The 26587-nt window shown below is 26.9% G+C and overlaps 1 protein-coding gene across 3 annotated transcripts; it reads right to left on the reverse strand.

The window, feature by feature from the left end:
- Window positions 1-8785: 8785 nt before the first annotated feature.
- On the reverse strand, window positions 8786-24996 carry LOC147907205 (uncharacterized). 3 transcript variants are annotated; one of them, XM_087413925.1, is made up of 4 exons: window positions 20060-24996; window positions 19660-19816; window positions 19105-19347; window positions 8786-17603 (listed from the first exon to the last, which is right to left on the reverse strand). In XM_087413925.1, exons 1-4 carry the CDS (start codon window positions 20169-20171, stop codon window positions 17405-17407), a joined length of 711 nt encoding a protein of 236 aa, XP_087270051.1. In that variant the 5' UTR covers window positions 20172-24996; the 3' UTR covers window positions 8786-17404. The 3 variants fall into 3 exon arrangements, with proteins under 3 accessions (XP_087270051.1, XP_087270050.1, XP_087270049.1); XM_087413924.1 differs by having other exon boundaries at window positions 19660-19825; XM_087413923.1 differs by having other exon boundaries at window positions 19660-19921.
- Between the last annotated feature and the right edge of the window lie 1591 nt (window positions 24997-26587).

Below are 26587 nucleotides of genomic sequence, written 5' to 3' on the forward strand. Positions count from 1 at the left end.
ATTGCTTAAATTATCAATTGTTAGCTTTGTATCTTTTAAATAAAGAGAATTCATAGTTCATAAATGCATAGGCAAATATTATTTTATTACTTTCATATAGCTATATAATTTATATAATTCATTTATATATAGTATAATGCATTATTTGGTAATACGTTATACATTTTATTAGGCTTGATAATACATTATGCAAAAATTATATCATAATAATTTTAATACAGATTAATAGAATGTATACATAAGTTAGTTTTTCACGAGACCGGTATATTGAAAACTGGATTTGTTGACTTAAATTGTCTAATTAGTAAAGCACTAATTTACATATTCGTTAGAAATATCACATTTATATATTTATATTATGAAAACATTTTATATGTATTTGACTTTTTAACCATGTAACGAAAGCATACCGATTACTTATATCATGCATTTTATATTATTTTATATTATGTTTCTGGAACGAAAATGTACTAAATGTTGAACGAAGGTATGTTTCACAGTTGTTTAATTAATTACTGTTATTCACAGAATAAATGTCGGTTTTATAAACTCTGTTCCGCACAAGATTTCAACATCAAGTATGCAATGGATATGTGTGATCGCACGCATATAATTTATCGCAAACTTAAAAATATAATCGCTTAAGAGAGGTTATATTATTCACAACATCACTATGTCATATGTTAGCAAAGATATATGGTTTATAAATTTACTATCGTATGACTTTTATAAATTCTGCGCTGTGTAAAGCAGAATGTCAACTGATCTGTACTTATCACCGATAAAACTGCATGATAATGTTAGGAATGGTGAAAATCCCATTATTTATCATTAGATGCCGTCTAAATTCCTATCAGTCTTTGAGATAGAAAAAGTCAAATGCTTTAGCGCATGTATTTTATGAAAAAAAGAATTTCACATTTAATTACTTAAAAAAAGTATTAACATTAAAATAAAGTTCTTTAACATTATATAACTTTTAGTTATGTGTTGGAGGAGAAAGAAAATGTATTTTATCTGAATTGAACTTTTAAAGAGATAAAGATTAGTTTTATTGAAGTTGATTAATTCTAATTATAAGTTTTTATTTCCTTTTAATTATAAGAAGAGTATTCTTTTTCATTATTTTGTTGCTAAAAATGAAATTTCTTACATCGTGGTTTTTTTTGAGTTATTTGAAGGAAATTTAAGTATTTCACTCTTTCTCTTTTTGTTCGACTTTTCTTTTCTCAAGTTATATTTAAGAATAAATGATATAGATTACAAGAATTTTCCTATTTGACGTATAGGTGACGAAAAATATTCTGTTTCTTTAATAACATATTAAAATTAATACCCTATTCAATATGTAGTAGATTTTTTAATATCAGGAAACTAAGTGAAACTAAGATGAAACATCTGGAATATTTCTGGATAGCAAAATAATTCCACTCACAATTAGATGTAACATGATTCAATTAATGAGGAATGTGAGTCATTAACTTGGATTACTTTTTTGTACAATTCATTAAAGTGTTATATTTAAGGACATAATGTATAAATGTCTTATTTGAAGGACTCATTATCCATTCTAAAGGGAGTTTACATCATTGTAGCTTTAGTGTAATTAAAATTTAATAAGATTTTTATTAATTATATAATATTTATTTTGTAAATTTTTGCTAATTTGACTTTAAGTAATTGCAAATAATTTAGAAAGATTTTGAATATTTTATTATTATATTAATAAAGCACACAATACAAAAGTGCTTTACTAATTAGCCGTAAAATTAATGATTTTTCATTTTGGAAGTAAATAATAAAACAAATGATTTTATATATTTATTTACATTATACAATTGTGAAAAATTAATTAATAGTGAATAATAAAATTATATATTATGCTGTTTTATTATTTTATAAATTGATTTCTTATGTAGACTCACGAAACTATAAATTTGTAAATACAGGGTTGGCCATATTCGACGGAAAGATGTTTTTTTTTCAATCATGGGAAAAAACACATTTTTTGCTGTTCATTTAAAAAAAAAGTGTTGCCAGATCTTTCCGTCGAATATGGCCAACCCTGTATATTTAAATACAGTAAAATATAAATATCATAATTAATATAAATAATCGTAATTAATTTATATTTTAATAAATATAATTTAGCTGTAATCATAAACTTATAGAAGAATGTTATTATTATAATTTACATATTTTATTATTCTCGTTTTAACTAATTAATTCTTTAATACTCTTTATAGAAATATTTTCATGCCAGTATTTATGAATTATGAATTATAATTTAGATTTATCAAATCAATAAAATTATATGACATCCAGAAAAATGGTTTTAAAATATAATAAATAAAATATTATAACAATAAGATTATTTTTCGCAATAAGTTTATTACAGTTTTTTAAGATTAATTTGGGAAATTTGGGGGGATTATTAATATTTCAGATTGATTGCGTTGAAAGTCCGACAACTATCGGCACGTAATTATCATTTCTCAAAATTAATTCATTTATATGAATATATATATTAGTTCAACATCTCAATACTCAGACCGTAGTAGCGCTTCGCATTTAAAGTAATAACAATAAGAATTATGTAAAATTTCTCAAAAAGATAATGATTGATAAAGAAATATTTTTTTAAATCGTGGTAATTATAGATGCACATTATTTTTATAATAGCACTTAACAGCTTTTATCAATGTGGATAATCGATGTATGCTAATACTCAAATACTATTATATAATAGTTGGGTATGTATAATAGTTGGGTAATAAGTTCCTTAATGCACAAAGAAATCGATTATAAACAAGCCTTGGGAACGTCGACGTTTCATAAGCGATATGAGAGCTCAATTATGATAATTATTGCAGTAATAAAGTCTAATCACGTTATTTTAATCGTCGTGATATTGTCTATTAATAACTCAGTACAGAGAATCTACTTAAACATAGCCCGCCTAAATCGACACTCTAATCTTTTCTAAAATATAATTTAATTTGACGTTTAAAGTTATATTGGCATACATATTTTATAATTTTGCTTACTGCAGGTGTAATAAACAGAAATATGATTTTAGATACTCTTATAACATTATCATAATATTTTATATGATTGAAATTAATAATACGAGCATATACTTGTAAGTCTTGTAGTCATTTGCACGCTAGAAATTTACATACTGAATTATATGTAATTGTAAATTCATTTAGTTATGCAGAAAATTGATCCAGGAAAAACCGATTTATGATATTAACTCAACACGTAGTAATTATAACACTGCATAATTATCATGCAGTATCTCAGTTTTATAAGATAAGCCAGAATTATCACTACGATAGAAGATAACCATGGTAATTATCATCCATTGAACGTACTCGATACTCCAATCGTATTATTGATATTTGTGGCTTATTCTGAAAATTAAGTTGATAACGTGGCACGTGTAAACAAGAAACTGCATATAATCAAAGATTAATAGATATTCTTTAGCATTTAGCTCACGGTATAAATTTTATTTATTTATCTATTGTATAAATTTTTGCCACACGCAATTTATCTTTCGTATACATTGCAAAATAATTGTAAATAGATTGTAAAAGTATAATCAATTTTTATTTAGCCAATTCAATAGCTTGTTTTGATCGTTGTTATCAGGAATATTCCATGTTTTATAAATTTGCGATAGATTTTATGCAAACGATAACATAATTAAGGAAATAACTATATAAAAGTATCTCTATCGGAAATTCCACTGATAAATGAATATTTAGTTGATAATCTTCAAGGCATTGAGCATTCTAAATTAATTGAAGGTTATCATAACAGTAATAACTAACTTGTTTTGATAACACTGACTGATTTTTTTATAATGACGATTTTAATGTAATATATATATATATGCAACATATTATATTATATTATAATATGCAATATTTAATCAACAGATAAAATGCATACTTTTGTGATTAATGGTAAATCTATGAATTGTTTAATGAATACGAAAAATTTAGTGAATACGAATAAGAAACAACTGTCTGCAAATAAGATTAATTTTTAATTATTATTAAATTTACGTATATGTAATAGAATCCAATTTAATACTAAAATAAATGCTATTTATATTAGTAGCAAAGACGATAGCCAAATTTTATTTTTTATTATCGGTCTATATATAATCAATAAAAACAAATAATAATAAAATAAGTAATAATAAAAATAACTATACATGTATATATTTATTAAAGATACTAAAAAACTTGGCAATAATAATTTTATTTCTGATATTTTATAGTATATTTACTGGAAGTGTAATAATTATATTATAATAGATAGAAAGTAAGCAAACATTTATTTCAATGTCAACATAGTAAAACAGCTTTACGTATACGTCATTCTGCTTTAATTTAAATTATACAAAGCCTATTGGAAGATATGAAACAAAAGATAGAATGGACTTTGACAGTAGTGTAAATCCGATAAATATATTAGGTGTTGGAATTAATTCGTAGCGTTTTACAAGTGATGGGAAGTACTTTCATTAATGTATTTTTTAATGCTCATGTGAAATAAATAACATTCTTTCATTAAAAACGCTACGAATTAATTCCAACACTAATAGCTGCAAATTGTAAATAAAAGGATAATAAGACGACGCTAAAAGCACGCAGTAACATATACGCTAGTCCACAAATGAGACGCAAATAATTCTGCAACTTTTCTGCAACAAAAGAAACCGAACTTTTTTCTCGACTAAAGTCTAGTTTAGTACCTCTCCCTCTCTCTTTTCATCCTAACACGTGTGGCCAGTCGATTAGTTGAACGACGCATGCTCTGATAAAGTCAACGATTACTCATTCGTAGCGATCAGCGACACCGCGAAACTGAAAGCAATTCGATCTCGGCCGGAACTGGAGAACCAAGGACAATTATTCCGACAACGGACTACGGACGGATCGTTTTGTGATCCCGTCTCAATGATCTAAATCCGACAATGATAGAGCCGCGGTTCCGCTTTACTGGTCAATTTTTCTAATTGATTCGTTCCGGACTATAACACCCGGCAGGGTAAAGCAATTTTTGTTTGAACTATTAATGTGACTCATGGCGAATGTACAAAAAACTTTAGCGTAATAGAATAAATACGTTCACAATCAGATAGATAAACGTTTAGAGAACCGTAACAAATCGCGAATACGATTTTAAACATATTATAATATTAACTCTTTTTTTTATTATTCGCGTGAAATGTACAAGACGTTCCAGCCTTATATAAATTTACTAAAAAGATATAAATGTTATTTATACACATTATTTACATTTAGCATAAATTATTTCTCAATTAAAATCTTTTTAATTTAGATAAAGATAAATACAAAATTTTTTTGTATTTATCCTTATCTAAATAAATATTACTAACTTTTATTAATTCATTAAAGTCATTAAAGACAACAATGAAAATTGAGATGAGTAATGCTTAGCTGTCAGAAACATTCCACGAGCAATTACGTTAAGAAAACCATGCGAGTAACATAGGATTAATTGTGTTATAACTTAATTTTTTAATTTTATAATAAAACTCGAATAATTCTGTTATTTTTATAAGAGGAGATATAATTAGTTTTGCAAATGTTACGTAGAAAAAAGTTCAATGTTTACGTCTTATTTCTTGTATAAATAAGTAAGAGGAACTAGGACACTCACCTCTTGTAACAATTTAAAAAGATATTTATCATGCGCATGCTGTAGGTATATTTACTACATACAAGAGTCTAAGTGCAAAAAGACATCAATAATAAAGAATTGTCGCTATTCTAAAGTGTTATATTAACAGTTAAAGATTAACATTTTTTCTAGCTACTGTTATCAAAGTAGAAATCTTTAAAATAATTTAAAGAACTTTTATCTTTATATCAGATATATATTAATTCTTCTAATTGAATATGAATTATTTATTTTATACAATATAATAGCAATGTAATAGAAGTGTTTGATAATCATAATTTCTGTGTAAGAGAAAGAATCTTAATAGTTTATCTTAATAGTTCGTATTCTTTTTCACAAACAAGTGATGCTCTTAAAAATAGTTAGATGTATTATTATATTAAAATTCATTACTTATAATGATCTTATATATTTTAAAAGATAATATAATTCATGTTTACTGTGTATACTCATATACGATTTTACAATTGGCGCAGTATACTGTGTCAGTATACTAATTGCCATAATTCAGACACTGTATTGTGTACAGTATCTGACAAATTACTAGCCCAGTACTGGATGATAACTTGAATCCAGTACTGGCAGGTGGTATTGGCCCAATCATTTTAGCCAGACATTTGTTAATGATGGTCTACTGATTGACAAAACTTTGGCCGTCAATTGACAGTTGTAACATTAACTAAACGTTGATTTTGTTATAACTGCTGGCGACCCTATATGAGTAATATAATAGTTACACTAGTGATGTATAATTTTTGACGTATTATTTAGATTATCGTTATGTTTTTTGAGTCTATTTTAATGAGTCATATTCACGTAACGCAGACGTATTTGAATTTAAAATAATAGACTGTGATACTATGTGATGATATCACTCCGGCTAATTGCGCAATAATTATGGTTATTTCATACAGTAATATAGATACAGTAATGTAGCATATTTAGTTAAAAATGATTAAATGTTAAATACATTCCTACACTCGATAATTACATTCGATAGGAGGCTGCGTCTAGAAACCATCAACTCGATTCAGGTGATTTTATTCCAAGATGCAAGATATATTATATTTCGCTATCCAACTCTTTCCAACATCATCATCTGTAATTTTTCAGATTCGTGATAGTCATTAATCGCGGACTAAATGACAGTGAAGACTCATAGGCCATTAACTGAGAAAATGGCGTAGATAAATCCCTGTAATATGTCGTGATACTATCACAGACAATTATTATATCTCATTAACTCACTCAACACTCGTAATGTCATGAAATTTAAAGATTTTATCCTCGCAAACTGAAACATGTTTAAGTATGTTGCATTCAGAGGTGTCTGTTTCTTCTCTATAGTTCTTCTTATCTCGTCTCTCAGGTAAATCATATTTATGAAAATCCTTCGAAAAAAGATCAATATGATGTGTATACTTAATTCATCATATGTTAGCGAATCCAGGTAGAAGAAAAGGAATACAAAAATTAAACTGGATCTCCTTGTGCATAGGCATTTTTTACACGGCTTTCTGTCTTATTTTCTTTCATGATACACCTGACAGTTGTGTAGTTCTCTTCAAACATTCGCTCGCGCTTATCGAGAATCCTTATACTTGTATTTTATGCGATAATCATATGCGCGGATGACTATCGTCTCATGATTCACTTTTATTTGCTCAAAAACGTATATAAAAGATAAATGATATTTACTTCGATAGCTGGAAGAATCTTGTCTTCGGATTTCTTAGAATAGTATTATAAATAGTTATTAATATGTATATTTTCCAAATGTTAAAATATCTAAAACAAAAAATAATATTATTTTTAATAGAAATCTTTCATTTTTTAGAAAATTTTATCTGTCAAACGTTTGTCAAACGTTTACAAGAGTATAAACAATAATTTAAAAGATATATACGTTCAATATGAAATATAAAACGTGGATGTTTTTACAAATTATAAACTTCAACTCCAACCTGATTATTTTTTTTAAGAACTGTAATAATTTGAATTTCTAGAAGAAATTTTTTTGTAGGAAAGAGATTAAACTATGAGAATACTAAGTTTTCGTGTAAGATACATTCTCGCGTTAAATTTGAAGCGCTAGTTTATGGATATTATTAAAAGTTAAGATCATATGTTTTTGATTGAGATTGAATAAAAAATCGCTGAAATGGAAACATTTTTACAAAATTTCATGGTTTGTAAAAACGTCTTTGCGAATGAAATTGCGCGTGCGATCGATAGCTCTTCGATTCTATAACGCGGGAAGTCGCTCTGGGAGTGACGGGCCAACAATGAGCGTGCCAATGGCACGAGAGACACTCTGTCAGGCCACTGAGAGGATTTTAATAATTACGAGAGCTCGCTATCGTCCACCGTGTACACCAACGATGAGGTAGCCGCGAACGAATGACCTGCAATCTGCGGTTGTGCGTATCAGTACAATTCAATGAGATAACCAGCCGAGAATTTGGAACTTGTACTGTGAAGGATTTACGCGAGAGCAATCTCTAGCCCCCTGTGAATTCAAATCATAGACTGTCAAACCTCCATTGTAATGTTACGATATCGAAATTCTTGTTTGTTGTTCGCACCTACATTTGCACACGTCCCATAAAAATCATTACTTTGGTATAATTAATAATAAATTTAATTTAAGTTTATATATATATATATATATATACATAAAACCTTACTATAAGCTAAATTATGTATAGTCATAAAAGTCTGAAATATAAAGATCGTGGAAATACATAAAAGATACATTTATATTTTTCTTATTATATGTAATCTAAGTCACGCATGTTATACATATTATAAAAAAAGCTCATATAGCTTTTAATGTAGTTATATTATATATTTTTTGTGATAAAACTAATTAATTAATATAAAAGATTTGTCAAAGCAATACATGTTTTGCTTTAATATATATATATTATAATGAATACTTATTTTAATATTATATAAAATCTAATTTAATCAATTATGAAATAATTACATCTACATATACATTTGAATTGATACATAATTTGTTACAAATGATTATTTTTTACGATTATTTTGACTTTGTTGAATTAATTCCTCAAAAGAGTGCACTAAACATCGTTTCGAATCAATATTATTGATACATGCAATGACATTCATTTCTGGATTAAGGATTTGTTAGTGATCTGATATATATATATTTCATATGTATATATCTGATATATATATTTCATACGTATATATATATATATATATATTTCAGATATATTGCAGCAGGAATATACATAATTCTAAGATACACAGATAGTTCCGTGATCGATTATCTAGATGACAAATAGTCGCCGATAAATTATCAGTTATTACGATCGAAACGCAATGACCTTAGAAATAATTATTAGGTGTGCGACAATCTTAGAGAAAATAAATCATAATTTGTCTTACATAAAAAATTTTAACAAAAAGAGAAGCTAAATATTATTTAACAATAATAGAATTATCTTATTCTTTTTCTGACAGACAATTATATCTTTTTTTTATATTTGATTATCGTCGATTTATCGTTTCTATGTTTCAAAACTTGAAATTGCAACGCCATTGCATACACAATGAATATTAGTCGATAATAATAAAAGAAACCATAGATCATCCCAGTCGTGGGAAGAGACCCAACGAGTTCAAGGAAAGTCATCCAAGGAGAAATTCTTTTATTCTTTTACGTCGCACGTAATCAGTCAAAAGTCACCGAAGCGTGTTAGCTTTGTCATTACAATGACAATGACGCACCTCGATCATGTCTAATTCGCAAGTGTGTCTTAGAACACTATCGGATATATGTAAGCGATGTCCTTGCGGATTACTGGCATTCGTCGCTTTCGAACATATTAGGAATCGCTCCTTAATCTGCTATCTTGAGTTATGGCGCAGAGAATACAGACGATTTACATTTATTTATATATATATATATATATATATATATATATAAATAAAACTTTTAAATACGATTTTAGACATATTTTTTACAATTCGGCAGAAGACGCGACGCCATCATCTTTGAAATATTATTGCGATTCGGCTATAACTCCGATAGGGTAGTATCTTGAGCTTGCGGAATGCGGCACACTTTATGGTCAGAAAACCCTCGCTAAGACCTGATATATTTCACACGGATTCACAGTGAATGATCATTGCTTTACGTGCAGAGGGATGCTTATTCCAGATGAGTGGTCGCATCCGAGTTTTCTGATGTACAGGGACAGTCATTGCCGTTTTCTCTTATTGTTCATCGCACAATCCTGGGTTTATAAGAAACTGAAATGAGTTTAATTAAATCGTGTTATTTTTTCGATAAAATACTCTTTACTGTGCCAAATAAATATTTATTATGCGAAGTAATTGAAATGATTATTTCACAATTATTTGATTTAAACATTTAAATACAACAACTTACATATGCAAAATGCGACGGATATTTATTTATAAAAAAATGATTAAATTGCCGTATATACTTCTTTATACGAATACTACTTGGGCACGATATTTCATATCCGATTATTTATAATCGATCGATCTCTAGATAACAATTTATTTAGAGCGAAAACTTGAAGATTAAAAGTGTAATTATATCGAAATCTTCAGAAACAAAAAGAAAAATTCAATCGCTTCTGATTACTTCATTAATAACATTATGTTAGTTTGCAAGCATATATTATTTTGCAACAATTAAGAGCGATTGCGGAAAGTCTTTGTAAGTTTATTTTTAATGCAACACGTAAATCGCAACAGGTATAAAATGATGCGTAAATAATTACTAACGAACATTTAATGAGCGTGACGTAAATGCAAATCTGGTTTGACTACTGGAATAATTTGCTCAGAACAATTAGAGTTAGTCAATTATAGATACGACACTTTTATTTATCTATTTATCTATCTTGTTTAATTAGAATTTGATCGAACTCCGGGATTTTTATCAGTGTGCATAGTGACAGAATGGATTAGAGTCACGCGATGGTATAACAAGTTGTACGTCAATAATATATATGCACAATGATCATGATATAACGATTCATGCATGATATGTGTGCTTGGTGGCCTTGCGAATCTCAGGTGAAACCGTAGACAACGCAAGATGCAAATCAATCTTCAATTATTATAATTATTTCGGATGCATGCAACTGTAGACAGAGCCGGTTCTTGCAGATTATTAATATAGGACTGAACGATCAATTATATCTGATATTAATCATGATTAATAATATGTTAGATAATATCTACTTTTTATGTTAGACTATATATAATTTACTGTATAATATATTTTAATAGAGAATTATTCTCAAGTATTTAATTTTAATTATAATCTGGAGTGAAGGTTGCCAAACATAATCTTCCAGCACATCCTCCTTTCTAACTCTGATTACAATTGTTATTTTTTTCTCTTCTTTGTTTTAAATCTATTCTCGTCATTCAAAAGCGAATTCAAATTATCTCTGCTATAATAGGCGAATCTATTAAAAGGCTGGGAAGATTAAAATTGGCTTAAGGATCAATGTTCGTGGTATTTACGTCTATATGGAGACGGATATATCTACGGACTATCTATATTTTGCAATGGTTATTTTTGCAATATTGTAATACTATACTGATGTAATTTTGCGGCACATTGATTTTCGTGGAAAGTATGTCGGCTGCATGCACTTTGTTCTAAAATTGGAATCAATAAGTTTTCTCACTTATAAAAAATGCGATCTATTAAAAAAAATTCTAATTATATAACGTAACATGATCAAAATTATTTTCGTAAATTTTTTATGTTTAAAATACTCATCTTATTTATTCAATTTATGTCAAGATTAAAACGTAAAAAATAATATTATCAGTAGAATAGAAATCAGTAGATGTATCGGGAAACGAATATAATTTGTGCTGCTGTATATAATTGCATTCTTCATATATATTATCGTTCCAATTCCACGAAACTCAAGGTTCCCCATAAAAAAGCAATTACTTGAGGAAGCAAGTACGTGATGTAGTTTCGATTTACCGAGTAAAATCAGGTAAAACCCACGGTTTCCCTTGCCGGTCCAGTGAGTTTTTTTGCAATCAGTGGAATACATTTCATAGTCCAAGATCAAGCACGATATGAAAATCGTAGATATCACGGTCTTTTCCGTTCTCTGCGCGTGTTCATTGCGCGACACGTCATAAATATGTAGCAGACGCGTTTAGATGGAATCATAAAAATTAATTTGCGGTTTGATATGATTCGATAGATAACTATCAAATCGGCAGTTCCGTGAATAGCATTGAGCAACGTCACAAGCACATACAATAGAACTTTCTTATTCTAAAACGGTCTAAAAATTTATCTTTTATATTTTTATATGAAAATATTATTAAAAATTTTTAATAATATTTTTATATAAAAATAACAGGAAATTTAACAGATTTATTTTATTTAATATATATTGTACTATTTTTTTTATTTAATATATATTATTATGTTAATTAGACAAGGAACTTAATAGGTGTAATTAACAAATATTTTTATATTGAAAAAATATATATACTTCTTGAATTATTATACTATTATACTGTTTGAAATGAATTAACTGCGCGTTTGAAATGAATTATCTTTAGAGTTTATCTTCATGTTTTTTTTCGCAATTGTTTAATGATCACAGCTACTTAGTAACCTTCGATCGATTATGTATTGCATTGTTATTAGGATCAAATACAAACGCTTGTAACATCAATGATCGATGATCCACATTGTTGCAGTCACACAGGAGAAATCTTCAACGTATCTTTGATCGACAACTCGATTCTCTTTTACGTGTCACGTGCTAAGTTTCAAGGTACTGCGTCGAGGGAAAGTCTGAAATCAATTGAAATTAGAGATTCCTTTAATATAATGATGCAACTTTAACTATAAGCAAAATTATAAAGAATTGATTGATTTTATAATGGATCAATGATACGTGGAATATTTCTATATATCTATTAGTTGGTTTTCCTATCAGTTATTAAACTTTCGACTTCTTCCTGGTGAAGTTCCAGGTATCCATAGTACTAAATACGGATATTGCAGTATAATTATGATTAGTATGTCGTCCAGCTACGTCACTAGTCCGAGGTGACCGCCCGATTTATCAACCTGAAGGAAACGAAGGAACGAGATTTTCCTTTAATGAGCGAAAGTCGTCCGGCCGTAATTACGATTGAAGTCTTTGGAATTCTCGCCTCAACTTAATTCTAACAACTTTATATGTCATAACGAATCCATATATATATATATATATGTCTTTTATATCCTTTATTTGCTAGAAATCAATACAAGATAATTCACAGAATTTATAGATAAGATTAATGCATGCGTATTTTGCATGGAGGGATATGATGTACAGACAACAACTAATTATGCGTTATGATTGGAATTAATTAGCTATTAATAATGTATCAGAGTAGACTGCCGTTAGTTGGCTAAATATAATACGATCGCAATAACAAATCGTAATATTGTGTGCAAATTAAGTCAATTTTTTTAGCGCACTGAAAAAAAGTCTAGTTATCAGATATTGAGTAAAATAATATCAAATATTGTTGAAATAATATAATTAAACATAACTTTTACCTTTACAAATATTCAGTAATATCGTTTGATAATATTAAATATTTGTAAAGGTAAAGTTATGTTTAGTTATATTACCTCAACATTTAGCTGAAACTATTTCACTCAATATCTGATAGCTATAACTAGATTTTTTTTTTAGTGCGGGTTGGCATCAAATTTTAATCTTCAAAAAACTAACAGGATTTATGCTATGTTAAGAATAAAGTTATTCAGAATAAAGTTAAAATTAAACGGACATCAGCCTTAAAAAGTTTGTTTACAACACGAGTCGACTACCGGTTACGCCATCGAAGAGTCTGTAGCAAGTTCTTCCAGCTTCCTTGACATATCCACAAGAGTTACATTTATAGCAACAGATCGAATGCTCGTTCGAGACAAGAGATAATTCAAGGTCTGCGAGGGGCCCGCCAGTATAGCCACAGGCCACGCCGGTTCACACCCACGATTAACGGACGTGGACGTGGACGTCATGTGCGTCATCCAAGAAGGAAAAAGGAAATACCGCGCGCGCCAACTAACGGGGGTACATATCTACACAGTGCAATAGATCACATACTAACGAATGGACATCCTTATCATCGGGAATCGGTTTATTATGTAACGTGCCGATCGTTAATTACTCGCGAACCCGCAATATGCAAATCACGCGTAGCAACGACGATCGAGCGCATTGTGTATTCGCACTTTAAGTATAAACCAGCAGCGTATACATAATTCATCGACCGAAGCGTTCGATATTACAAACGATCTATTACGATCAGACACTTCAATCAGTCGATAAATCATTTTTTATGCCGATAGATCATTTCTGTGCATCAGATGTTTAAACTTTTAATTTTAAAACTAGTTGACGATCTTCGCGATTTAATCGATCAAAAAATACATATCATGTCAATGGTGCCATATTAATGCAAACTTGCTCAACCCAGACCTATGTTCGCGATACGTCATATGTCATAATGGATTTCACTGAATTATAATTTTCCGGTCGAATTAATTGTTAGGTGTCATGTACGACAAATATCTTTACTTAATGTCGATTAATTGGCAGATTAATGTCTCGATGATTTTCACACATTTGATCTCATAGAATAAATGACGTTCTTGGCAAGATAGACCATGTCAAGACAATGACAGATGTTAATGTAACCAGCATTACGTGTTGGCACCAATGATTTCTTATAGGGAGAACATCTATTAGACACAGCGATTTATCAGATTGCACAATGAAAATTCAGGAGCACTGTCGCGAACAGAATGAAATTTTTTTCTTTGATGGCCTCGAATAATAATTCCGAGTAATAAGTCGATGAGTAATAATTTTTTTGCGTTATGAATAATAATTTCGTCAACGAACTTACGAATATTTATGAATTAGAAAAGGGGAAGCTGCGTGAAACAGATAATCGCAATTACATGGAAAAAATGCCGGCAGTTCCTTAATAATTATCCTTGGAAAATCCAGTTACAAAAATATCAACTTTTTTTTTAACATATTACTGTATCTTTAATCTTTTTTTTTCCACACAAGCATGCATTTCTTTTAATATATCAATACAGTTATATAAGCTGAAAACTATAAAACTGATAAAAACGGTAAAATACACTACTTATATTGTACATATATGTATATTTCAAAGTATATATAACTTAACAAATTAAGAATAACAAAAACACTGATTGCAGCAATAATAAAAATTATAATTCTACTTTGTAACAATGCTTAATACTTACAACGAGATTAAGCATTATTACAGAACTATAAATTACATAAAGTATAAAAAATCTAGCAAGTATATTAAAAAATGTATATTTATTATATTTTATTTTTCAGCTTCTTTATACCTCATGTTTAAAAATTATTTTTTGTCATTCCCGTTAAAAGTCACATAATTTTGTAATATATTTCGTAATTCAGGTCCTTCTAACTTACGTAATTGTTACATATATGTAGTTACAATTACATTCGCAACTTGATTTCGTTACACGAGTAATATTAAATAAAGTAAATTATTAATAGATATTTTTTATATATCATTTTTACAAAATTAAGACAATAGAATTTGACAAAAATTATTTTATTATTGCCGCAATTTTATTACATGTGTAACAAACATATTCTGTATGATATAAATATTTATCACGATTCTCTCCATCAAATTAAAAAAAATTACATGAGAAAAATATCTAAATAAAAACACATACTTTTTTTTATCAGTTAGATAATGATGTGTAATTTAGTAGATATTTGCTATAGAAATTTCAAGCTATTTAATGTTGTCCACGTCGTGTCGCATTTAACGAGTCTCGTGAATAAACTCGGCAATTATATAATAACAGATTATATCAATGTCGATCGGTAGGATTAATATAGAAAATACGTGAATAGAAATTAGATCACAAATCTCGTTTACAATGCCCATTTCTTTTTTTAAAAACACGTATATTAAAATTATTATTTTATATAAATTAAATATTTAAATTTTTAATGTTTCTAAAATACTAGTTTTATTTCATAAGGAAGTTGGCATAAATAAAAAATCGAATTATTGAATGTTATATTAGATCTACATTACACTCATATATTTTGGATAATGAAGCATTTCGTACATGCATACATGCGCAATTATACTATTGTTGAAATTAATCACCACACATACTCCTTTAGATAAATCCTTGCGATAAAATGTTAAAAAATGTATAAATTTCTAGACATTCTTTTAAAATAACTTTACTATAGTACTATAAAAAGAAAATCAATAGTATAATATATATATATATACAATAGCATAATAATTATTATTAAAATATGCAATAAAAAATTATCCAAAATATGTATCATAATATTTAACCCTTTGTAGTCACTGAAGTTCAAATGATCCCAGAGCGCATTTAATCAGTATTTTTTTTACTTCATAAAACGAAAGTTGTGAATACGGTTAAATGTGTTCTGGGGTCATTTTGATCACGTGATCATTACGAAACTTTTAAGAAATGTAACCACAAAGAATTAATTTTTTCATGTAACAATAATACATATAATATTTTAAAGAGTAACGTGATAATACATAATAAAATTATATTTTCGACAAAGAAGGAGAGAGAGAATTGCACTGAAAATATAAAGTAAAATAAAAATGAAATGATTTATGTTTTATAACACAATCAATTAGATTGTAATTTTATATATAACAAAAACTTTTGCATATAAAAAGACATTTTATATTTTAAGATTTTTAAAACATGGATAACAAAAAATATTTATAATTATTTACAGTATTTATTTGCATTTAATTAAAATAAGAAAATTCTATTACGTAAGCGCAATATTCTCGTAAAGCAATATTTAAAATGTCTGCTCTTGTCTTTGAATATATATTTATTAGAACTTGCAATTGAAAATTTTCGTAAGCATATTTAAATATAAATATATATTCTGTACGACATGTGTAATAAGAATAACTAAGAAATTTGTATCTGTATTTACGAAAATAACCAGATTTAAGTATAACGAAAGTAAATATAAAATAAATATAATCTTAATCCAAATTTTATAAACAATATACAACATAATATAAATACGAATCTATAAAAATATTATTTTTGAACGACGTGATAGCCGTTCATAAAACTTTTATCTTACAAGAGAACATATTAAAGTGTATATCTAGATTACAAATAATAAATATAACAAGTAACATTTTGAAATAGAAGAATTTTACAAATTGGCGTTATTACAATAAACGACAATACAGATATGAATTTCAAATATATATAACATTACATAGTCAAAATTAAAATATAAGTATTTACGCGATTATATTGTACTTTGCGTGTTTCTGCTTTTCCCTTCCTCGCTTTCTCTCTCTCTCTCTCTCTCTCTCTCTCTCTCTCTCTCTCTCTCTCTACGTAAAAAAGAGAAATTTTTTTGCTAATTTGTACAAAAACTAGTATAATTAAACAATTTTCTTAATTTTTTTAAATAAAAGAGATGTACCTGCATCTCAAAATACAAAATAAAAAAAAATATTATAATCTTTAAAAAATACGTTTTCGCTATTATTATTTTTATCTTTACGTAGAAGTATTGATTATAATAGTTACACTATTTCTTTCTATTTCCTTCGTACATTTATTATCGCGTATATTCGTTAATCGATTTCGACGAAATGTCATAAAATATTCTACAAGGCGTCGACGATTGAACGATGGCAGTTTAATGTTGATCTCCCTAGGTTCATTTTTCTGGTTGATCTTAGTCAAACTGGTGGACCTAACCGTAAAAATAAATATATATTTCTTATTATAATAAAACAATAATAAAAAATTAAAACGTTAAATTTAAATAACAATAATTCAATTTAATCTGGCTTAGCACATAGGGTAATTCCGACAAATACGCCGCACTAGGATTTATGTCATAGAAGTCAGAAAAAATAAAAGAAGTGGAAATAATTTTCTCACAACTACTCTGTTACATGCCTTTATGTTATATTAGTATTGTGTTATGATTTCGGTTTTTTAATATTAATGAAATTATTGTAAGTTGAATCTCAATTTGTTATTGTGTTAAGTAACGCCGTCATAAATTATCTACATAAAATGATTACTGTAGAATGTGCAAAAGACTTAGTGATTATTTCATGATACATGAGTGTAGAAGAATAGTAAAGCATGTATAACGAATACAAGTACTTTGCTCTTGTATTCTTTATTTAGTTTATTGTCTTGTATATCCCATCTATTTGGGATATATGGCATTTTTAACAGGCGGAATTTATGTCCAAAGCATACAAAGTGTGCGCAGATTGAATTCAGTGCACTAAATACAATAAACGCATAACATTTGTAATACATGTGGGAAGATTGTAATTATTATTTATTACTTTATATACATATTTATTATTCTTATTTTTTAATAAAATTTTATAAACGCATTTTATAAGTTATTGTGTCATTTTACGTATGCATTATTTGTAAATTTTTATGAGTCATACATACCCCTCTCCCCCTATGAGTAGCCATATATCCCACTCCTATGGGATATACATACGGCAAAAATGCAAGGGTTAAAAAAAGTTTATTTTTTAATACGAAATATAAATATTTCGGATTTCTAATATTTTTTCATAATAGTAGACAATACAAAGTTTTTAATTATAGTTCGTTTACTTTTAACATAGTAAATAATACTAGATAAATTAAGTTTTTGATAGGTGCGGCGTATATACCGTAGTTACCCTATAATAAAAGTTTAGTTATCTTCTTTTCAGAAGTGTTTTTAAAAAATATGAGCATATATATGTTCAGATATGAAATATTAATTATCTTACTATTTAATAGATATATTTAATAATATATATTTAATAAAAATAAATTTAATATTTAATATTAAATAAATTAATTTGTTTCTTAAATTTAATCTTTTCAATATCAAGAATTAATAAATCGCCAAATAAGTAGATATGATTTAAGTCATGTAAGAAAGACAAAAATTTTTTTTTAATTTAAAAATTAAATATTTAAATATTTAATAGATTGCGGAAATATGAATATACAATATAAAATTCATATAAATAAGGAGCTATTTGAATTCAGATATTTTCAGATATAATATCAAGATAGCATACAAGATAATTTTGCGTATATTCCATAACATATATGTATAAGTTTTATTTTACTTTACTTTTAATCTGTATCAATCGAAAATTTTAATTAGCCTCTTTATCGTGTACAATTTTAAATTTGTTTAACAATTAAAAAGAGAATTCTACCTGTTCTTACAGTTAGTAGAAGAATCATCAGAAGCATATACTGTCTTCGTGTTCAATGTCGATAGTTTTACCGGACTGTTGGAAACTTTTATTTGGACTTTATTATTTATGGAGTTTATTGAATTATTAATATGAATAACTACTGGATTCAAGTTATCTTTAGTATTTCTAAATCCATGTTCAAAAGATGAAGGTGAATTATTTATGATAATTGTATCGCTTGACTCATTGTGTGTAAAGCACCTGTAATTTATCTTGTTATTATCTTTATTTCAAGATTTTAGGTTAAGAGAAATATGTAAAACAAATGTTTATTATGTTTAATTTTATCACATTACATTATTATTAAATCATTATATTGTTAAATTATTTCTTAGTATAATTAATAAGAAATTAAATAGGCAAATTTTAGTTGATAATTCTCACGATTTATAGAAATAATTATTAAAAATAATTAACTAGGAACTAATTAAAAATTAACAACAAATTAGAAATAATAATGAGAATTGAAATTTATAATAATTTATTATCATAATGATTTAAGCGATGTCTTACCTGATATTATTTTGCATAATTAAATTACAATCTTCTACAGTTTTTGATGGTATCCGGTACAATCTTTTATTTCGTGGCGGTTTTACTGGATTAGATGTATTTAGGTTTGGCAATGAGGAAACAACTTGTTTAACTTTTGATATCACTGTCGTATTATCTGGAATAGCTGCAGTATTTTTAGTAGAAATTTGTTTTTTATTATGTATATTAAGTGAAGATGTGTTAGTTATTTCAATTTCACAAGCTTTATTATGATCGGCCTCTTAAATAAGAAATATGACAATTAGATTTATACATTTACAATTGGTCTTCTCATCTATGTTACATACTACTCGGCGAATATTTCAAATGAACAAACGACGAAAGCAGGTTTCAATTGAATAGATATATTTCAACTTACTGTCCGTTTTCTTCTCTTCCTTGCGATTATGTAATACAATAATATAATATACTAAAGCAACAGATGCTATTGCACCATAAGCTATTGTTTTATTGAAACACCAAATTGCCATTTTACTATCACTATTTGTAAATGATAATTTCACTTTAACGCGTGTAACGCGACGATCGTACGAATACTGTTTGAAGGAAACATCGAGAGTGACAATAATAAATTATATTTCACCAAGCAAACCTAGCCAAATATTTAAAAGCAAAACATTTAACATGCTTATATGATTTGTACACAAACAATGGATCCTTATTCTTGGCAAATGAAACATTATTGTAAATGCAATATAATATTATAAATTATAAATTTATAAATAATATTAAATAATGATTATATACTCGCGTAAATTTTGATTATAATCTGGATATAATATAGAAATTATATTTTATTGTTTTTATTGTAACACCAAATTGAGATGCATAAAGATTTAATATGCTGTTACAGATTTAAACAAACAGAATAAAAACAAGATATATGAATATTTAATATAAGAATAATATTCAATTATTAATCGAGTAAAAAAATCGTATAAAAAAATCAAATAAAAAAGTGCAAAGAATTATTATGAAATCATTTTGCGATCGTATGCAAGAATAGTGCAATTGCATAAAACGTGAAACATGCGAAACAATTTATACATTATATAATCTTTTTTTCGAATCTTCCAAGTAATTTCAATTTTTCCAAATTTTAATATTATATGAGTATAAATATGAAATAGAATAATTTCAAGTATGCGTTTTATAAAAATATACAAACAATTGCAAGAATTATCATTTAATTAAGTTTTAGAAAATTGTTTTAAATAAACGAGTGGGAAGTAAGTAACTTTTGAATAAATAACTTTTCAGAAAATTTAAACATTTTTCTGTAATTTCTTTTATTAAAAATAATAAATTGATATTTTACAAAAATAAATCTATTTTATTGACTACGTAAAATAATATTAAAAGAATGTTTTTATTTCACAAGCAAGATTATAATTATAATTTTAATTTATAATAATGTATTATAATCTTAAAATTCAAGAAAAACACAAATATTGCTTTAATATGACATTGTACAAGAGGTTATTAATTATAGGATAATTTATTATACAATATATTTATTTTTGAGAGTATTTTACATTTTGGTTGTTAAAATTTTTATCTAAATGTAAATATAAAAAATTATGTATTAATTATTTTTACTTGTTATAAAATGTACGTCATAAAAGATAATTAAATAATTAAAATTACATAATACAATATAGAATGATTATGTAATATCTTCTGATGTGATACCTTTCTCGTTGTGCATTTTTTCGATTTTTATACTTTCGCAATCTTCAGTTGTATATTTTTCTAATAATGTACAACCTGTACAACATAGTGTTTTATTCACTATAGTACAAACTGTTTCATCTGTTTAATCACTTTGATGTAAATTCTGATCTAAGTAAATTGTGTCCTTAGATGGTAATCTAGAATACCGAGTTAGTTATTGTCATCTATTAAAATCAGACTCATTTAAATAGCTTAATTTGTTTGTAAATACAAATTCTTAAAAAATTAAAACAGAGCAATTTAAACTTAATTAAAGATTGTAAACAATTTGTGTACTTTTAGATAAAAGAAAAGACTATGTATGAACAATTTGAAAAATTCGCGATCTAACTCATAAATATGGTAATATTCAAAATATTAGCGCATGATAAAGCGACATCTACATATTTTATATAAGTTAAAGTTTAAATTTGTTCTGTTAAGATGTTAAAAGTAATAATTTGTTATAAAAGTTAATTTATAAACAAAACAGTACTCATGTCTGTAAAATAGATGATATGGAACACTGCTAAATTAAGTTTCTTTGTTAAATAAGGCTTAATACTAATAAAATTGTTTAAGAGATGAAAATTATATTGAATATACTATCGTATACATTAATAAAGAAAATTGAGTTACAGTAAACAGTTATTTTGAAGAACTTCCAAAAACGCATAAAAGCACTGGATCATCGCTAGATAAGTGCATTAAAGTTGAGGGAAATCACATTGAAAAATAAAAATTTAATACCTAAAGCTGTAGGCTTTTATTGTTAGATCGCAAAGTTTTCAAATTTATGTTATTATTTTCTGTATTTATTTTCTGTTTTTTATTAATGCTCTTATTGAAGTATATTATAATAGTTTTTTCGTTCTTTTATTTTTTACCTAACAATAATAAAAATTATAAAGATATAAACATTTCGAAGAAGAAGGGAGAAATACAATTTATATTTTAGCGTGATAATAAAAGCTATGTTGATACACGTTAATAATTTTACGTTCACATATTTTATAAATATAAAAGGCATTTTTGTTTCTTGCTTTTTACGAAGAGCAAACTGCTGAGACCGCGGAAATGGTCAAAGGTGATTTTAATAAATTGATATACATTAAATCAGCATCAATATATTCCATTAAAAATATCTTTATTCTCGTCAGCGTGGGAAAAAAGATAGAACGTACATAGATGAATATTTAATGATGTATAATAGCGACCATATTAGAGCAGAAAACAAGTCATGCAAAAAAGTATCGTTGTGCAATCACGTTACAATGTACAGCATAAAAAATAAAACTTGCATGTAAGATAAAAAAAAGCTTTGTGTTAAGTTCTTGGATACAAAATGACAAAAATAAAGTTTGATATTTAGGATGTTTCCTATAACTATAAAGATCCATGTTTGGAATACATTTTTCATGTAAAAATAAGAAACATTCAATTTAGAATTTTATATCACATTTATTCAATAATCGTTCAACCATATTGTATATTTTTCTTGCAAAACCTGCAACAAAAAACAATTGCGCAATGTTTGAAGGACATGAGATCTATTTCCGTGATATATTTTGGTATTGATATTGATATTATGACAGGGAAAATAAAATAAGTGTGCTAAAAACAAAACTTTATAAATTAATTTGTACATTGTATTTATTAATTTAGCTCTAGAATCTAATAAAGTCGGTAACGTACAGTTATCGATAGGGTTCCGTTAGAATGTAACATATGCGCAATATAAGGTTTTTGTAGGAAGTAATACATATGCAGGCTTATCAGACTTGTCAATCGAGCAGGATCGTTATCGCCTGCAGAATCGTTATATCAGCGTTGAGAATACGCCTATCAAATTACTGTAGGAATTAATTATTGCGTGGAATTGCAATTATTTTTTTATATCTACCGCAAAGGACCTTGGTGTTTCTTCAAAAGATTAATGATTCTTTAATCGCTGTTGACAAATTTGCCTTACATTTTTAATGTACTAATGCATTAATACTTATAATTAACTTATGGAAACACAAATGAATGGAAAAACACCGTATTCGATCAAGATGGATCTTCATGCCTAATAATATTTTTTGTGATATCATATAATTTTCAGTTCAAGCAAACTGTGAATCGATTATTTGTTAGTTTTGAAACACAATTAATAGCAAAGTAGACTAAAGCTGGATTTACAAATAAAGTAACACATTTTGTACATGTAATTATTACAGTTATAGAATAATGTAGATTAAATATAAAATCTGTTTGAAACAATTAAAGCAATTTCTTTATAGTAACGCATGAACAATGGAATTAATATACTTAATTATACTACTAAACGTTACATTTTCACAGTAATATAATAAAATTAATTTCCTTTATGTAATTTAGACTCAATAATTTATCATAAATAGTTTCAAAAATTAAGATTGATTAATAATAAAATGAATATCTAATTAATAACAGATATTCAATTCGATTTACTTAATTGCTTTTTGTGTAGTTTTGTTAACATTTCTATTTACAACATAAATTAATTATACAATTTATTATACAATTAATTATAATATATAATTATAGAATTTTATGTTACATTCTTTACATCTATTTATAAATGAAAAAAAATATTTTGCAATGTTGACAATAAGATATTTTTATTACACATACAATTATCATAATTAATATATAAATGATATAAATCGTTAATTAAATATAAATGCATACCATATTATCGTTGTAAGCTGCCAAAATTATAGTGGCGTCAAACGTAACGTAATTGCCACAAAATAGAGAAAAGAGATGCAATCTTTCTAAATGAATTACGTCCTTGACTCGCACTTTCCATATCTACATCCGTGCTAGAACAACCTGAAGAGAATGCATATCCTGTACGTTTATCCATTTGCTTATACAATACATATTTAGCAATACTATGAAGGAGATTAACGAGAGCTATTAAAAGATGCTACAAGTTAAGTATTTTCTGTACGTGTGAATAAAAAATTATTATCGTGTAATAACAATACATTTATAATTTAATATAAATGTATTGTATTAGATGATTCAGTCTCATTCGCACACATTTTCTATCGCAATAACCAATGACATAGAAATTGTACTATAATGCAACTCTGAAATACCACGTATATAATTGAATGGTAATTTGCATACCATGTGAAAAATATCTAGTCATAAAATAAAAGAATTATAATTTACAAAAATTGCTGCCACGTGCTGTATATCTTGAGGTATATGCAGGTAATTGTGAACTAATAACTGTCTGTATTACATTATGCTCGTATAACGAAATCTCTCACGGTCAAATCTGTTAGCAGAATAGTTATGTACGCTCTATAGCTATTACTTAGGTAATCATCATGATCGAGTGATATCTTAATCAGATCGCGCAGAACTTATGACTATAAAGGCCCTTTGCTAGCAGACACATAAAGTTTGTAATATTTATATCATATACTATACATGATGCAAATACTTATATTAGCTTATGCTGTCATAAACAATTACATCTCGATTTATACGTAACATTATTGAAATTACTTTCTTTGAGTAACTTAGAATCTAATATTCTCTAGCAACATTATTATCATGATTTAAATTTTTTCATTTTAATTAATCTCTCTCCTCAAAGATTATAAATTTTTTCATGCAACAACCAAAATTCAACAAAGAATCATTCCAATATATTTATTATATTTATTATATCCAATATATTTATTAGTATTTTTGAAATTTAGTTTTCCAAAAGCTTTTTATTTTTAATTATTAGGTGTTGGAATTAATTCGTAGCGTTTTACAAGTGATGGAAAGTACTTTCATTAATGTATTTTTTAATGCTCATGTGAAATAAATAACATTCTTTCATTAAAAAACGCTACGAATTAATTCCAACACCTAATACTTAAAATTAAAGAATTCATCGTTTTTTAAAAATACTTTAAGGAAAAATCGATTAAATCTATATTATTCAAAAGATTTACAGAAAAAAATGGCCAGTCCAGAATACCTCGTATATAAGTTATATATTAACTTCATAATATTGTAATAATTTTAACAAACTGATTGTAGTTACATAGGAACATTATTCATGGATTGTAAAAATCATACTATCGAAAATAAATATGATAGCGCGCACGATTAAATATGATAATTGCAATCGGATATTCAATCAAACATTCCGAAGTACTAGATAGGCACGTTGTCTACGCGATTTTGTCGCTCTATTAATTTACATGCCTTTCATATTTAGAGAGACGCGTTTTTATCATAAATAACAGGATAATTAATGGAATTGCACAGTAAATTGTCGCATCAATAACTTCATAAATATTTTTTAAACTTGTAATCATATTTAATAATACAAATGTATTAATAAAATTCTATTTTTGTAAAAATACAGAAATCACGCTGCGAGCGTATCAATTTCGGTAATCATGGCATGACTTTAAGGATAAAGTGCAAATCATCGAATCGTGAAATTCTCTGAAACATATATTCAAGGTGAATGAACTTTCGAAAATGTAAAATTGTAATAAGATTTGAAATTTAAGTCATCTGCGAGCCGGTACAATTTGATCAACACCAAGTAAGCCATTCGTTTTGTAATAAAGCAACGTAATTGATTGTCATATATTATCTCTAATATTCATTTTATGAGTGTATTAAATGATTGCGCTTACATGCGTTTAAAAATCATGCATATGCCGTACAACGACCTTGGTCTCCATAGCATATACCATTATTAGGCCCTCATTAGTACACTCACATGCGTGGGAGCATTTTATATGCTTAAATGTTTATGATAAACAATTGATAACTTAATTATTAATTGAAGAATCAAAGATTCCCATAGATCGCGAATGTGAGCGTTTAGAATTGTGCATGATCTAAATCGGCATCTTTGCACGTACATTTTAAACTATAATCATCTATTAATAAAGAATTGATGTCAATGACCATCGTGGATCAATTTTAGGAAAAATTACAATGTAATTGAATTTTTGATAAATAATCGAATTCTATAAAATAAACACTCTTAATCACGTATCGCTAAAAATTGGCAGTACGTTGAAATATAAACTAATAAGTAGATATAAATTACAAAGAAATATAAATTACAAGGGACATAATATGAATACCATTAAACATAAAATATCTTAAAGGAATT

The sequence above is a fragment of the Acromyrmex echinatior genome, chromosome 15, assembly GCF_024713525.1.
Source record: "Acromyrmex echinatior isolate Ae372 chromosome 15, ASM2471352v2, whole genome shotgun sequence".
NCBI lineage: Eukaryota > Metazoa > Arthropoda > Insecta > Hymenoptera > Formicidae > Acromyrmex > Acromyrmex echinatior.